This window comes from Salvelinus fontinalis, chromosome 34 (assembly GCF_029448725.1).
Source record: "Salvelinus fontinalis isolate EN_2023a chromosome 34, ASM2944872v1, whole genome shotgun sequence".
In the NCBI taxonomy this organism is placed as follows: Eukaryota; Metazoa; Chordata; class Actinopteri; order Salmoniformes; family Salmonidae; genus Salvelinus; species Salvelinus fontinalis.
The window spans coordinates 27,457,435-27,475,080 of record NC_074698.1 but is presented as its reverse complement, the minus strand read 5'-3'; the positions used below and the strand labels follow the sequence as shown (position 1 = coordinate 27,475,080).

Sequence of the window (17,646 nt, the reverse complement as noted above, 5' to 3'; positions counted from 1 at the left end):
TTCTGCCAAGGAAGCAGACACACAGACATCACATTAGCCCAGCGGTTCGAAAACGTGTTGGCCCGCGACCACATTTTGATATCCATATGCAATCAATGGCCATGTAACGGCTTTCGTCGGTGGAAGGAGAGGACCAAAGCGCAGCGTGGTTAGTGTTCATCTTAATTTAATAATTCTAAAACTGAACACTACAAATACAAAAATAACAAAGTGAAAACCGAAACAGTTCTATCTGGTGCAGACACACAAAGACTGAAAACAACCACTCACAAAACCCAACACAAAACAGGCTACCTAAATATGGTTCCCAATCAGAGACAACGATTGACAGCTGCCTCTGATTGAGAACCATATCAGGCCAAACACAGAAAACCAACACAGAAATAGAAAACATAGATTACCCACCCAACTCACGCCCTGACCACGCTAAAACAAAGAAAATACAAAAGAAATATGGTCAGAACGTGACAGTACCCCCCCCCCCCCCCACCACCAAGGTGCGGACTCCGGCTGCAAAACCTGAACCTATAGGGGAGGGTCTGTGTGGGCATCTGTCCGCGGTGGAGGCTCTGGCGCTGGACGTGGACCCCACTCCACCATTGTTATTACCCGCTTCCGTGGCCTCCTAGGAACGGCGACCCTCGCCGCCGACCTAGGATTGGCAACCCTACTAAGTGGCCCCACTGGACTGAGGGGCGCCTCTGGACTGAGGGGCACCTCCGGACTGAGGGGCAGCTCAGGACTGAAGGGCAGCTCCGGACTGAAGGGCAGCTCCGGACTGAAGGGCGGCTCTGGCAGCTCCTGACTGGCGGACGGCTCTGGCGGCTCCTGACTGGCGGACGGCTCTGGCGGCTCCTGACTGGCGGACGGCTCTGGCGGCTCCTGACTGGCGGGCGGCTCTGGCGGCTCCTGACTGGCGGGCGGCTCCTGACTGACGGGCGGCTCTAGCGGCTCCTGACTGACGGACGGCTCTAGCGGCTCCTGACTGACGGACGGCTCTAGCGGCTCCTGACTGACGGACGGCCTAGGACCTAGGATTGGCCGACCTAGGATTGGCAACCCTACTAAATGGCCCCACTGGACTGAGGGGCGCCTCTGGACTGAGGGGCAGCTCCGGACTGAGGGGTAGCTCAGGACTGAGGGGCAGCTCCGGACTGAGGGGCGCCTCTGGACTGAGGGGCAGCTCCGGACTGAAAGGCAGCTCCGGACTGAAAGGCAGCTCCGGACTGAAGGGCAGCTCCGGACTGAAAGGCAGCTCCGGACTGAAAGGCAGCTCCGGACTGAAGGGCGTGAGCTAGCTAGCTTTTTTTTAATGACCAGCACTGTAGGTGCGCCAGACAACTTTACCAGCATCATAACATACGTATCGATGAATCATTATGACATATGAAATACGAGTGATAGTGTGTAATAACTACGTAAAAAAATTATGAGCACGTTAAATTATTGTGACGTGCAGTCATATTCAGGTCCTGATCGGTCAACAAGCTTAATTGTCAAATAGTGTTAAATAGTATATTTTTTGACACGCAAAGACCCAAATGGCGTTCCATTGAAATCCTGGTTGAGAATGAAACGACTGAACAAATTAACAACAAAACAGCACACAGCACAGCAAATAAGTGAAAGAAATAGGTTTTGATTATGTTTTACTGGTAATGGGGACATAGGTAAATGCCAACAAAATAACTTTTGGGTCAGTGTGGTGTGTGTGTGTGTGTGTGTGTGTAACCTTTATTTAACTAGGCAAGTCAGTTAAGAACAAAATTCTTATTTACAATGACGGCCTACCCCGGCCAAACCCGGACGACGCTGGGCCAATTGTACACCCAATCAAGGCCGGATGTGTTACAGCCTGGATTCGAACCAGGGACTGTAGTGATGCCTCTCGCACTGAGATGCAGTGCCTTAGACCGCTGCGTCCATGTGTGTGGGTTAACTATTTAACTGTACTAGAATACTTAAAAGGCTGCAAAAATGTTAAATATCGGTATCGGTTTTTTTTTAAAAGGAAAATGTCATATCGGTGCATCACTACTTGGGTTCCGTGTCTATTAAATACAGAGTTGGAGGCTATCTGTTCTCTGGTTGCCTAGGTTACCCCCTCAGATGTGTGACAGGGGAGAAAAGTTGAATACGTTTTAATAAAACAACAAAACGACACTAACATAAGGCAGAAAGCCGATACACAAGAACAATTCCAACTGGTGAGTGAACATGGGAGAGTGACATTTAAAGGGGAGGAGATGATGAAGGTAATGGAGTCCAGGTGTGAATCATAATGATTCACAGGTGCACGTGAAACGCGAGTGCCAGGTGTACGTAATGATGACTCCCAGGACCGGTGGTTAGTACTCTGGCAACGTTGTACGCCGGAGGGAGAAGCAGGAGCAGACGTGACATTCACATTACTTTACTAAAATATTAAGTTGTGTATATTGCGTTTGTTTTATTTGATGACTTTATTATTTCATTCCAAGTCATCTCATCTCTACAGCTGCTTCCTATGCTGTCTGACAAAATCGCTATTTTAGTAGTTCTTTAAAGTAAATAAGGCATACTTTACTTTATGACTGCTGAATACCAACTATCAATCACTTAGATCATGTATTTTCAGGTAGAGATACCTCGCAAAGCAGCAGATGCTCTCTATATCACTTCACGATCGTGCATTTTCCTGTCTCTTCCGTAGCAGGCGTAAAACAAACACAGACCGGACAAGTAGATGCACAATGGATTATTGTCATTGTAGTTAATTACCACATTTTATGCGCTAAACTATGTGGAATATTGGCCTGTTGGAAACTACAAGTCCCTTCTACATCACACAGTTCAGGCTGGATCTGATTTATCTCTAAAGAAACGGTGTAACGTGCACATTGAGCTCACAGGGGGAAAATACGAACTAAATGGAATTCAAATAACTGAACCGCCGTCGGTCAAATAGTTGTTTAATAAACAAAAAATAAACAAAATATCGAGAATCACAGCACATACAAAGACAGGAGAGAAAAGAGAAAGGGAAAACAAGCTCTAGACTCCAGATTTGTTCACCTCACAGCAGAACACCACAGAGCAAGATTTAATCCTAAAAACACTGACCCAAAAGTTGATGTGTTTCAGGAAGAGCGTCTTAACCAACAGGAACATCCAAAACACATTCATCATCATCATCACATCCCTACATGAATAGAGAATCAAGTATAGTGTCACCCCCGACACACACACACACAGCAACGTCACTTCACATAGAGTAGTTACAGCCAGGCGGGTTGTGTCTTTAGCGTGAGTTTTTTTATTGTTTTCTGATGAAATTCAGCAGTCTAAACAATATTGCACTGAAATATTGGAAAGGCTGCTCAATTTCTCTCTCTCTCTCTCACACACACACACACACACACACACACACACACACACACACACACACACACACACACACACACACACACACACACACACACACACACACACACACACACACACACACACACACACACACACACTGAGCTAAGTAATATGAGACTAGGAGGGCTAGCTAGCTAAGTAATATGATACTATTAGGGATAGCTAGCTAAGTAATATGATACTAGGAGGGCTAGCTAGCTAAGTAATATGATACTAGGAGGGCTAGCTAGCTAAGTAATATGATACTAGGAGGGCTAGCTAGCTAAGTAATATGATACTAGGAGGGCTAGCTAGCTAAGTAATATGATACTAGGAGGGCTAGCTAGCTAAATTATATGAGACTAGGAGGGCTAGCTAGCTAAGTAATATGATACTAGGAGGGCTAGCTCGCTAAATCATATGAGACTAGGAGGGCTAGCTAGCTAAATTATATGAGACTAGGAGGGCTAGCTCGCTAAGTAATATGAGACTAGGAGGGCTAGCTAGCTAAATTATATGAGACTAGGAGGGCTAGCTAGCTAAGTAATATGATACTAGGAGGGCTAGCTCGCTAAATCATATGAGACTAGGAGGGCTAGCTAGCTAAATTATATGAGACTAGGAGGGCTAGCTAGCTAAGTAATATGATACTAGGAGGGCTAGCTAGCTAAATTCTATGAGACTAGGAGGGCTAGCTAGCTAAGTAATATGATACTAGGAGGGCTAGCTCGCTAAATCATATGAGACTAGGAGGGCTAGCTAGCTAAATTATATGAGACTAGGAGGGCTAGCTCGCTAAGTAATATGAGACTAGGGGGGCTAGCTAGCTAAGTAATATGAGACTAGGAGGGCTAGCTAGCTAAATTATATGAGACTAGGAGGGCTAGCTCGCTAAATCATATGAGACTAGGAGGGCTAGCTTGCTAAATCATATGAGACAATTTTGGCTAGCTAGCTAAGTAATATGATACAACACTGTTGTAGTGGGGTTGATTATTAGGCCTGTGGTGTTTGAAATGAAGTGAGCTTCAGTAACAACATGACATATTGAGGATTCATATTGTATGCTACATGTTCTTAAAGGATGTGGACAGCATTGTGGACTACTTAATGTAACAAAGACAAAGATCCTTCAGAATCATATACCATCTCATAAAGAAGCATCTGAGCCAGGTCATGACCACATAATGTCGTATAGGCTAAACTCAGATTATCTGTAAAGATCATGTAAACATGATAGAAAATGGACAGGCATTCGATATCATTTGGCAGCATCTCCAATACACATGTCATGGTAAAGCCTAAGTGATCCGATTAGCATTTTAACTTTACACTCTCTCTCTCTGCAGCATTTTGTCTCCCTCTAGATTCAGCCCTACCAGACTAGCATCACTCTGTTTCACACTATGCTCCATGGTCTCCTTGACAACAGAAACCTGCTGGGGCTAGCACTGCAGCTAGGACAGGGGCACCATCCCCCACACACACACAGGTACTCACAGAGACACACACACACGTGCACATACACAGGTACGCACAGAGACACACACACGTGCACATACACAGGTACTCACAGAGACACACACACACGTGCACATACACAGGTACGCACAGACACACACACACACACGTGCATATACACAGATACTCACACGTGTACCGTGCACACTCACACACATACAGAGGCACATACACAAACACACACCTCTGAACTGTAAATTATCACGCATAAAAGCCCAGCATAAAGAACTGTGGGTAGGCCAACCGTAATAATCTGTAAAATGAATGAAAGAGCTGGATTACAATCCCTGTGACACATGCTGTGTGCTGCACGCTCCCTGGCCTGGGTAATCCTCTATAATATCACAACACAGAAGGATGGAGGATGCACAGGATTAGTTACAGCTACAGCCGTTGTAGAGTAAAAACCTATGGTGATTTCTGGACCAGAACGAGGCCTTCTTTTAAAGCCATTGTGTAATTGAACTCGGAGTTCCAGCGACCACTCTATTCCAACACAGTGACTATGACTAACTAACACTAAGGACTGGCTTCTCGGACACAGATTAAGCCTGACCATGCTTTTTAGTCCAGGACTAGGTTTAAAGGAGCGTTTCCCAAACTCAGTCCTCGGGTTCCCAAGGGCTCCACGTTTTGGTTTTTGCCCTAACACTACACAGCTGATTCAAATGATCAAAGCTAGATAATAAGTTGATTATTTAAATCAGCTGTGTAGTGTTAGGGTAAAAACCAAAGCATGCATTGAAGAAGCGTTTACTTACTGTGCTTGAGTCATGTGTTGGTTGTTCCATGTATTCAATGTGTTTATTGTAAGCTGCTGCGGAAGACTCGTCTCAGATAAATGACTAGAAGGGAATATAAAGGCTACTGAGCCTTTTAGAAGTCTGAGGGGTTTAGACCCTACTGAGGAACTCCACACTGCATCGCCTTCACAATGCAACTGGGTCAATCATCAGATAGTGGTGTGTGAACCAACACACAGTAAAGTATCATCAGATGACTCCCATAAATTCACACTGGGATAATCACCCCTTATGGACGCGAGCGTACTCACGGACACACACACACGCTGCATTGACGGGAGTAGACTGCAAAACCAACCCTAGGCTCACTTCTCAGTCCTCACCTACCTCATCCCCTTTCTGTATCTGATCCGGTCACACAATCACTCCTTCTGTTGTAGACCTGGAGTCACCATGGGCTATTGGGTTTACCACCATTCAGTGTACCAGACAACTCTGTGGTCTATTCATTTCTCTGAGAGCCCATTGTTTTCAAACACATCAGATGACACCTCCGGCCTCTCTGTGGACAGTTCCGTAATAGGCTAAAACTTAGCGTACCAACAGCTGAAAAACAGTCATAAAGAAAACACCTGATTGAGATTCAGGGTATTCTAACCAAATCCAATACCACTTGGCCTACACATCTACTACAAAGAAAGTCATGGGAATAAAGTCATAAGAATTTGACATAAATGTAGTGAACGGCGACAGTGCAACACCACAACCAAAGTTCCCTCTAGGAAAAATAAAGATACTCTATTCTATAGGAAAAAAGCTCCCTTAAAGGCAAATGTTTAAAAAAAAGATAGAGATAAGTGTTTACTAATTGGTTTATTTTCCTCTGTCTTTATTACTACAAAACATAGAAACGCATCATTTTCACATATGTTGATGTTGGGAGTGGTGCTGGAGATGAAGAATATGAAGTAGAATTGTGGTTACATTTCCCTTTAACATAGCCTATACTTCAGCCATTGCTGAATCCTCAACATGGCGTGTGTGAAATAAATAAATAACTATCCTAACTTATCAAAGAGTTGACAGGACCCTGTACTTTCAAGGGCTGAGGGCTCCAGAGGTTGAATATACGCACTAGCTGGGCTCATCTAAAACGCATCTCGCTACAGAGGTGCCAGCCAAAGCTAATACATTCAGAGAGAGAGATTTCCTCCTTTATTTCCTGTTCTATCCCCTCTTTTCTCTAACCCATGAGAAATTCACACCATTCTGTAGTTCTATTCCGTAATCTGTCAGTCCAGGCACCAGACATTAACAGGTTATTCTCTCTGTCTGTCCCACAGACACTTGTGGATAGACAACGTCCATACAACACAGCCTGTGTGTCTGTGAATGGGGCACAGACTGTCCCTGTCTCTGTGCCCCTAATGCTCCCAGGCCCTCAGCTAATGTACCCCACCATTGTGTGGAGTTGAAAGCTCAATTAGACAAATGTAGTATTATCATGAAACTGACAGCTAGGCTATCTATTTACAAATATACTGAGGATATGACAAGAAAACATGGGCATAACAGAGTCTCCTTTCTCATGTATTCTGATGTAACAGACTATCAATTAATGAAAATAGATCCACGTCAGTGAAATGAAACAACAATTATAGCTTCTACTCAGCTCAATTCCAATGCCTTCTAGTTAATTTGTGTATTACATGTCAATACATTGATAGCAAATCCTTGCTTTTCTGCAGAGTGCAATTCAACAGAAATGATTCCCACATAAGAAAACAAAAACATTACTGACATACATTCACAATGACACTATAGACGAAAAAACTAAATAGATAGTCACAAACAACAAATTTTATTGTTGGTAAAAATGTATTTTCAAAGAACGAAGATGCAGTAAAAATTTCAAGGGAGCTTTAGGTCTCAAATAAGGGGAGATTTAGGGAAATTCACAAACCTTCTCCAGCTTTTCAAAGTGCTCCCGCAGGAATTTCATAGGACGCTCAGGCTTGGCGATGCACAGGTTGACAATGCACTCTTTGAGGATCTGCTGGATGTTGTGCTTCTGCACGAACACTTCACAGCCCTTCAGACTCTCATCTTCTTCCAGATTAGGGGAGGAGGAGGTGGCCATGTTATTTATCTGGTTTATCTGCAGAGAGGGGGAGAGGATGGCTGGTTGAGGAGAGAGAAGATGAAGGGAGAAGAGAAGGAGAGAAGAGGAGGGGAGAAGAAAGGGGAGGATGTGAGAGGAGAGGTGGAAAGAGGAGAGGAGGAGGGGAGGGAAGAGCAGGGGAGGTTGAGGAAAGAGCAGACACAGGGAGAAGAGGAGAGACGAGGGGTGGAGAGGGGGAGACGAGAGGTGGAAAGAGGAGGAGGGGAGAAGGGAAAAGAGGAGAAGATGAGAAGAGTTGAGTAGAGGAGAGGAGGAGATAAGAGGAGGAGTGGAGGGAAGGTGAGAAGAGGAAACGATGAAGAGGAGAAGAGAAGGGGAGATTATATATATATATATATATATATATATATATATATATATATATATATATATATATATATATATATATATAAAAAGAGAGAAAAGTGAGAGTGAGAGAAAGAAGATTAGGGGAGAAGAGGAGAGGTTGTCAGAATGAGGAGAAATATCAGCCCCTGGTTGTTTGTGTGTCTGTCTCGGTCAGTTTTCATTTTCTTTAAATGTGATAGGGGCTGGATCGCCAAACTACAATAGACAGAGGCCTATTAATTAATACAGCTTGTTGATGACCACAGACACTTAGCCTACTAGATTATCAGAGCAATACCTTGACGTGATCAAATCATACTTCACTACCTGTTGCAGGTGTAATGCATAGTTACAATATAGTTACAGTCACACTATCTAGAGGAGCATATTGTTTAGTGTCACCTGAATCTATTTACACCTTTACATAGCCTAGCCCACATCAGCAACACTGTCAAAAAAAGGATGCATTCTCAAATCATGTGGTTTTTAAACTATGTAATAGCTTCTGACAACAAGGTAGCCTGTCATTAAATAATATGTAAAGACAGTCAGATTTGGGACAGAGATAGCTAAACAAAGCCTCCGCAAATTCACTTCCGCTATTTAAATTACAAGGAACCATCACGGTTGATGTGCTACTGTAGCTAGCCTCTGAAACTAGCTAATACATAGCTAGCTAGCAAGCTTAAAACTAAAACTAGGTAAGATAACGTTAGCTAGCTATCATAAACCCATAACCTCCATATTTCCTCCATATTTCCATGTAAGGCAGCTAGCTTATCATTGGCCTCAATGTCTAACATTTAAAATTGGCAAGCTAGCTATTATATATTTTTCTGTGAAAATCAAATGTTTCCTAAGTAGCATTACTAGAGCACCTGTTTAAGTGTTTCCGGGCACGAGTCTATCTTTCATGTCTCTCACATAAGATGACAACCAAATCACAACCATGGCAAAACAAAAAGCAATATTCAAGCCTAGTTTCATTTGCTGATAAATACGTCAACACGTTGAGGTTTTAGCAGATAAGATATTCGTTGTGCCATTCAGTTCCTTACCGTTATTTTCCGGGATGCTCAGAGGTTCTTGGCTACGGATGTTGTTTGCAAGGTAGGCTACTCTAGCTAGAGAAGATGCTCTGCCGCTGCAACTGCCGCTGCTCGGTTGCTTCTTTCGCTGGGGCTCGCTCTGCGTCTGTCTCAATGACGTCAATCTGTCACTTTTTATTCAGCCGCAAAGCAACTCACGAGGCCAGCAACAAGCTTACAATCCTTTTACTCATTTGAAATGTTTAAATAATTATGTGCCGTGGCGTTCCTTATGTGGATTTCCACATCATCGTGTCATGTTCAATACACCAGTTTCATAAGAAGAGGGCAGGTGTTTGTTTGTTTTTCTCAGCAGTATCAGACAGAGAAAAGGTTCTCTGACAGATGACACTGACAGACCTGACCTGCTCCTGACCTGCTCATGCAGAGAAAGCACCAAATTACAATTTTCTGCCCTTTAGTTATGAGGCTGTGATACAAAGTCCATCATTGGGCTCTGCCAAGTTGTGTTACTGACAGACTTAATAAAATATCATAATCCTAACCTAAAGAAGAATGTGATATTAAAGCACCATATTCCAACTCTGTTATACTACAGTTATTATATTGTTATATTATAAGTGATACTATTTATATTATATGATATATCTATTTCATCATGCTATTCAACATACACATCAATGACTCCTCTCTGTAACAAAAATACATTATGTCAAATCTTTATTCCATAGATGTAGATTCATTTCAACTGCATTGCATGAAACTGCGATAGTTGTCAATAAAGTTTTAAGGTTTGAATTAGAGTTATCGTAAAGCAAGTATGTTTGTCTCAACGCGGATCGTTACCATAGCAACAGTGAAAATGGCAACAACTATGGCGGCCGGAGAAGAACGTGCTGCTTCTGAGGTTCTGAGAGCGCTTGCTCGACATCTAAACTGTCTCAACGAAGACAGCAAAACCACAAGAAAACGAGCGCTTGAAGCAATCAAAAGAGAAACTATTGATAAAGGGCTTTCGAGCGGCGTGTTGCAGGAGGTTTTCACGTGTCTGCTGAAGTCGCTCCTGAAATGCCTGTCAGATCCTATGGAAAGATGCAGAGAGACTGCCATACACATGCTTGGAGATTTTATTCGGTGTGTTCCTCAACCGGAGGATTCGTTGCCTTATCTCATGCCCGCTTTGACGCAGCGGCTCGGCGGGAAAGAGATCCTGGAGCCCGCGGAGGAACTTAGGCTGTCCATGGTGGAGGTTCTGACTCTCACAGTGGAGGTGTGTGGCAGGCACCTAGCTCCCTACCTCGACGATATGATGAAGATATTACAGAGAACTATTGTCGACCCTTTCCCAGACGTCAAAAGGGAGAGTTGCAAATGCACTGTTCATTTTGCAAAAAGTGTGCCAGGTAAAATGGTTGAGAATATACTGTGTGTATTCTTGTTAGCCCACACATTAGGCTAACTAGTTAGCTAGCTAGCTGTGTTAGCTAAAGTTTATCTTATAGGGTTGCCATGGTTGCACATTGCATGGACACCTGACCAAGCTGTGTCAGAGTGGTTGTTTTTTGTGGCTATAAGTTATTTTGTACACACTCCAACGCTCTACCAGGTTGTCATTTAATATAAATATGAATTATTAATTAAGTTAATAGAAATAAAGACAATGGGACAATAACAAAATAATTTGTTTATCTGTGATATGCATGCCCTACGAAGCTAGCTATGTATGGTCTCTCTGAATACATGTATAACCATTGAATCTATTGAAAAGATTGAGGAAATCATACCCTAATGTATACTGTGGCATGAAGTGACAGTCACCTTGCATTCATCTTGTTTGAAATGCTTCTCTCTCTATCCCCAGAACATTTCCACATGCAGGCAGAGAGCCTGGTCAAGCCCCTGATGCAGACCATCTCCCATCAGCATTCCCGTGTGCGTGTGTCCACCATCGAGGCCACTGGAGCGGTCATCCAGTACGGCACGGGGAAGAACGTGGACGATGTGCTCTCTCACCTGGCACAGAGGCTGTTTGACGACTCACCACAGGTTGGCTCTGTCAAATCAACTATTCCTAGTGACAGTGTTAATGATTAGATTATTAGACTCATTCTGTCAAATCTGGCAGATAATTCTCAAATACTCCTAGTGACATTTAGTGTTAATGATTAGACTAATTCTGTAATTACTGAGTTAATCTATATTATTATTTTCCTTGTTAGATAAATGTGGTATAAATGTTTGTCTTACCAAAATAAACAAACTGATCAATCTAAACAATCCAACATTAATAAAGGCTGCTTTTCTTTTACACAAACAGTTACTACAGTGGTTCCCAAACTGTGGGGCACGTGAGGGGTTGGCGGGGTCCCCCCCCAATATTTTTTTTTATATATATATATTTAGATTTTTTTTAAACGTACTCAGCCCGTCGTTAAATTTACTCTTGAAAGTTGTAATAGTAGAACGCACAAGGTACAATTAAAATATTGGGTAGTGCGTCATCAGTTCCTCTAGTCATGTTAGTCATTGCATAACTTAGAGCTATTTATAACTTGTCAGAAATATCCAGATCAACTAGCCCATGTCAGCTAACATTTTTTATTTCCCTTTTTTAGCCCATAGATATTGTTGTAATGTTTTTGTCACTCAAATATCACATGAATACACATTAGACATGGCAGAATGTTTAGAATTGCAAGAACATTTGCTTTAAAACTGCAACATTTTCTTTGCACCCCATGACAAAATGTGTATAATTGTAGGAAATAAGCATTAAACCTGCAACATTTTCTACACCAACATGGGGGGTGTTAACAGTTTGTGTCATGAACAGTACTTGTGTCCATAGAAATAGACGTGGTGCGTGCACAGGGGGGCTCGGGATGTTCCCCAATGCAGGAAGGGAGGCACAGAGTGAAACACTTTGAGAACCCTTAGTTACTACATTACAATACAAGGTGTTTTCCTCACTTAAGAATTTTTTGGGGGTTTCATCCCACTTCTCTCTCTTCCAGGTGAGAAAAGCTGTGACTGTGGTTGTTGGTGACTGGCTGCTCCACCTGCGAGACAGATACTCCTACTTCCACAAGCTCATCCCCCTCCTACTGAGCAGCCTCAGCGATGACATCCCAGAGATTAGGTACCTATTGTACAGGGCTGGGCTCAAGTCCAATTGAAGGCAGTCAATTCAAGAAGAGATTTTAATTCAAAATTCAATTTGTTTTAAACTTTCCAAATAAATAGCTTCTACTCCTTGACAATAGATGCCGTTTTTTCCAATTTTGAATTGTAATTTGAGTTTACTTCCTGAATTGACTGCCTTTAATTCAAAAGACTGACCCAGTCCTTAACCACCCTGCCTTTGATACCACCCATTCACTCACTCAGACTTAGGAAATATGCAGCCACAAATACATACATACTGTATCCGGTTTGCTTGTGCAGATTACTGTAGATACCTACTTATACAGTAGGTTTGGTGTGACATAGGGAATAGTAGCAGCCAACAAGGCTGGGCTTTTGTGTTGTTTGTACATTGCGTGGTTATGGCGTGGGTTTGAATTCTGGGTCCGCCGTGGCAGGGATGGACATGCATTATCATTATATTTGTCTCTCTCCCTTCCAGTCAACGAGCTGCTGACCTGTGGAGGCAGACAGGCGCTCTGTGGGAGCAGGAGAATGAGGATGACCTGAAGGACAAGATGGACTTCCTCCTGACCCCACCTGACCTCTACCCTGCTGGAGGTAAGTGAACTCCATCACTACTACTGCAGAGATGAAACAATGTACCATTTTGTTATTTTATTTTTTTACCCCTTTTTGTGGTATCCAATTGGTAGTTACAGTCTTGTCTCATCGCTGCAACTCCCGTACGGACTCAGGAGAGGCGAAGGTGAAGAGCCGTGTGTCTTCCGAAAAACAACCCAACCAAGCCGCACTGCTTCTTGACAGAATGCCCACTTAACCCGGAAGCCAGCTGCACCAATGTGTCGGAGGAAACACCGTACACCTGGCGACCGTGTCAGCGTGCACTACGCCCGGCCCCCCCACAGGAGTCGCTAGTGCGCGATGGTACAAGGACATCCCTGCCGGTCAAACCCTCCCATAACCCAGACGACGCTGGGCCAATTGTGCGCCACCCCATGGGTCTCCCGGTCGCGGCCAGCAATGACAGAGCCTGGACTCGAACCCAGAATCTCTAGTGGCACAGCTAGTATTGCGATGCAGTGCCTTAGACCACTGCACCACTCGGAGGCCCGAAACAACAATGTACCATTGCGGCGCTCAATTGACATAGAAAGTGAATACAGGATCTTTGGTTGGTTCCAAAAAAAAAGTATTTACAGGGTTAAGTTTCTCACACAAAGAAGGCTAGACAAGAAAAACAAAGCACCAAATAAATATATTGGATTTTGTCTCCTGCAGAGAGATACAAGGCCTTCAGTGAATGTACAAGGCCTTCAGTAAATGTAGCCCATTGAGGAAAGGTTAGTTAGTTCCTGTCCCATGCAGGGTGTTGTCTTGATTACAATAATGAAGAAGAAAGTTCATCGGTGCATTGATACAGCCTGAAGAACATCAGCCAGTGTAAACCGTGTGAGTTGTTGTTGTGGCCTTCTCTGTACAACCACCTCCTCCTCCACCGATCTAGTTATGTACTCCTTCCTCTGAAAGTAGGTCAGACGCAGCGTGGGGTTCAGCTGCCTTTATTAATAAGAAGAACTGTCTTCTGAGGGCATGATGTATCTATCGATGATTGACGTCAGAGCAGTCTGTGCATGGAGAGAGGGCTGTAGGGGCTGGGGAGGGATGCTGTGCTGTCAATGATCCATCAAGCCTATCTATCCATCCCCAATATGCTTAATTTCTTCAGTTGTACTTCTGCTTGCTGTAATATAGCAGGATTCTCACATTCCTGTCTGTGTAGCCTGAAATCCAAACGGATACCATGGTGAAATGGAGCATGTCAGTTTGAATTCCAAGCTATAGTAACTCATCATCTGCACCTCTGTGCGTGGGATCATTTGCTCTTGTCTTGCATTGATTTAATTGTAATATTTTTTTATACATGACTCGTTAAATATTCAGTTATTCACATCATGGGGTCTTAATTATATTTTAATCAAAGGAAAGAAGGGAACAGTATTTTTTTTTATAGCTTTGTTGGGACTAGGTTTAAATGATTTTTTTTCTCTATACAACATTAGTTTTCTGTAATAAGAAGTACTGCCTTCTTGTCTGTCTTTGAGCAGACAACTTTTATACAAATCCTTGAATTATTCTTTTAGATTTGGCCGAAAAAAATAAAAAATACGTATGAGCTACGACCATAAACCAACTGTGCTTACCCTTTTCCCCAAGAGTGCTTCGTCATGGTGGAGTTCCAAGCCTCCATATATTACTCATCTCTATTGGCCTGCGGGTTAGGTATTCTACAGGTTATGTGTCATTAGATCTGCTCCGTCAATCATACAAGGCTCTCCTATGACACAGTGCTTGACTAATAGGCGATTATTGTCGGCACTCTGCCCCCTAACACCCTCATTACTAAGACTAACGTGTGGATGTGGTGTGCAGGCTGGGTGGAGACTAGAGGGGTTTTCTGCAGGGCTGGTACCCACCTCCCCCTCCAATGGCCTCCCACTTTCTCTCTCTCTTTCTCTTTCTGGCACACACAAACACACACTCGCGACTACCCCATTCACGCACCACCCCACCCCTGTGTGAGAAGCTGCAAGGGCAGGCCATTGGAGGGACAACACCCAGCATGTGTTACCTCCCCAAGTGCTTATTACCACCTATTAATAATGTCTGTCAGCACTGTAGTGAAGAATGAGGAAGCCCTTCATCTCTTCGTATCCCTGCTGGGTTCAGGAAGGAGAGGTGATGTCCTGTCTGTCTGTCCTGTCTGACTTTCCATCCCACTCAGCAGGTGAAGACAGACAGCAGGCCTTTATCTACAGCAGCAACCCTGCCGTTTTCCTCCTGACCTGATTTCACTTTATTTTACATAGGCTACACTGGGAAGGCACTTCGTTTCTATGACGGTCACACGCACTCACCACATTAGCCTGGTCCCAGATCAGTTTATTTTACATAGGCTACACTGGGAAGGCACTTTGTTTCTATGACGGTCACACGCACTCACCACATTAGCCTGGTCCCAGATCAGTTTATGTCAAGATGTGACAATGAGTATGTTTACATGCACACTAATAATTATATATTAAACTGGTTATGGCAGCCATTTTCTGCGTTTATCTGAGTGCCATCAGGTAGCCTGATTTCAGATGTGTCCATGTTCACAGGATTATTAGGGATATCGTTCTTCTTGCAAAGCATGTAAATATTTAAATGGAGCTATTATATTGATCTGACTTCACAATAATCCTATTTTTGTGTGCATGTAACCGTACACAATGACCCTAAGAGTTGTCAAGACGACACAAACAGATATGGGACCAGGCAACAACCTGTGGTTGAAGTGTGGACACTGCATCTTAATCAGGTCTCTCGCCTCTTAAAAGATGGTTGAATTTCAATGGGATGAACTGTATGCATGAAGGATAAATGATTCCATTGTCCTAATCTCACCTTGTTAATGTTTTACCCAACCCTATATGTCTGTCCGTTGATTTAATCCATAGGAGTATGTTGATTGGTACTAAGTTAATGATAACAATTCAATAAAGGGTGATGGTTACAATGATGAAGGGTTTATTAAAAGGGAAGTTCCACTATGCAGGTGCAGTGGCTTTAACCCAGTGTCTGACAGGCAGGCTGCAGTAATAATGACAGTGTAGCTGCCTCAGATATACTGTAGGAAGGTGCTGCTGCGATGGCGAGGGTAGATAACCCAGGCCCGGGGCTAAGGATGAGTTTGAACGTGAACATGAACGTGATCACCCTGGTTGCTGCCCATAGGTAGGCTAAGTGTTGGGTACCCGTATGTGTCCTGGGTGGTGTTCATTAGGGCATGCAACATTAAACGTTTTGCAACTGGTAATGGTAAATTACTGTTTCTTATTGGACAATCCATATAGTCCCTTTTTGTTTTAGTCAGTTTTCATCCGTTTGGTGCCTAATGAACATGACCGTCCGGTTGTGTAGTGCAGATCTGGGTCAGTCTCCAGCTCCACACAGTGATAATGCTGATGGATACTGGCTGAGTCTCTCCCTGCCAGTCATAAATCCAACATGGCCCCCTTCCTGTCTGAACAGGTCAGTGTCAGACAACTGGGACACAACCAGAAACGGCTTGTCTTGTCCTGTGTGATTCTGTAGGATTGATCACCCTCTTCCCCTCTTCCTCTCTCATTAGCAGCCTGCAAAAGAGACATAGAAAGAGAGGGAGACCTGCTCATTGGCTACTGAAGGAAAGCGAGAGGGAGAGAGGGAGGGAAGGCGGGAGAGAGGGAGGGAAGGCGGGAGAGAGGGAGGGAAGAAGCATGTGGAGGCTATTCATTTAAAAATGTGTTCCACTTGCTCTGACAAGTCCCACGGAGAGGAAATCTCAATCGTAAAACCAAAAAGTACATGTCTGGAAAATGGGACTTAGACTGTAGAGTAAGATGCAGTCCTCTCTCTCCATCAGCAGTATCACTGTGACAGCAGAAAACACCCAACAAATGATGTTCCCGTCTTGCCTACTGAAGTGTTTTGTTGAAAAGAAATCTTGTAAAATGCTCCAGCAAAACTGAGCCAGAAGGCTATGGAACAGTTGTTCTGTCTCTATTACACAGTTAGAAATAGGAGAACACAGTTACAACACAGTTAACGTATTAGCACTTGTAGATTTACAGGCTGCCCAATTCAGATCTTTTGCCAAATTATTGGTCTTTTGAACCAATCATTCAGATCAGATCTTTTGCCCATAATTGGTGCAAACGGAGCCTTAGATGTAAATCTTAATTGGTCCATTTGTGTGCTTTTTAGTAGGCTAATGCATGTAGGCATTTTCTTGAACTTTCTAACCCCCCCCACCACCACCACCTCTCTACTCCTCCCAGTGGCGCGTCCGGGCCTGGGCTGCAGGGAGCTGGTGGTGAGGAACCTGTCCAACCTGCTGCCGGCGCTGGCCCGCGACGTGGTTGACTGGGTGGCGGGCACGCGGGTCAAGACGGCCCAGCTGCTGTATGCCCTGCTGCTGCACGCTGAGGACCACTGCACCCAGCACCTGCAGCTGCTGCTCTCCACGCTGTACCGCGCCTGCAACGACCCCGAGAGCGACGTGGTCACCAACGTGAGTGGTCGAGACATAGAGACACATGCTATCACTACGTGTTCTATGTAATCCAACGGGTTGTAAATGGTTAAGGTAGGGGTTAAGGTTAGGATTTAGGGTAGGGATGTCCCAAATTTTCTGGATAGCACTGACCTTTATCTCATCCTAGGGGGGGTGGTCAGGTCAGGAAGTGGTAGTCCTAATGGTTGGATGATA

The 17,646-nt window shown here is 43.9% G+C and overlaps 2 protein-coding genes across 3 annotated transcripts in view; one reads left to right on the top strand and one right to left on the bottom strand.

Moving 5' to 3' along the window:
- The window catches only part of prkar1b (protein kinase, cAMP-dependent, regulatory, type I, beta), a 196,918-nt gene extending 187,416 nt beyond the window's left edge, over positions 1–9,502 (bottom strand). Inside the window, exons 1-2 of one of the 2 annotated variants that reach the window (XM_055898373.1) lie at positions 9,216–9,502; positions 7,612–7,806 (exon numbers count right to left, since the gene is read on the bottom strand). In XM_055898373.1, the coding sequence (XP_055754348.1) occupies positions 7,612–7,788 (177 nt within the window). In that variant the 5' untranslated portion in view covers positions 7,789–7,806; positions 9,216–9,502. Of the gene's footprint in view, positions 1–7,611; positions 7,830–9,215 lie in introns of both variants that reach the window. The other variant, XM_055898372.1, reaches the window with a different exon arrangement.
- A 509-nt stretch (positions 9,503–10,011) lies between these two features.
- Positions 10,012–17,646, top strand: part of LOC129833656 (dynein axonemal assembly factor 5-like) — a gene marked incomplete in the record, with an annotated part of 67,678 nt that continues 60,043 nt past the window's right edge. Inside the window, 5 exon segments of the mRNA XM_055898371.1 lie at positions 10,012–10,609; positions 11,068–11,252; positions 12,221–12,345; positions 12,832–12,950; positions 17,216–17,448. Of these exon segments, the coding sequence (XP_055754346.1) occupies positions 10,027–10,609; positions 11,068–11,252; positions 12,221–12,345; positions 12,832–12,950; positions 17,216–17,448 (1,245 nt within the window).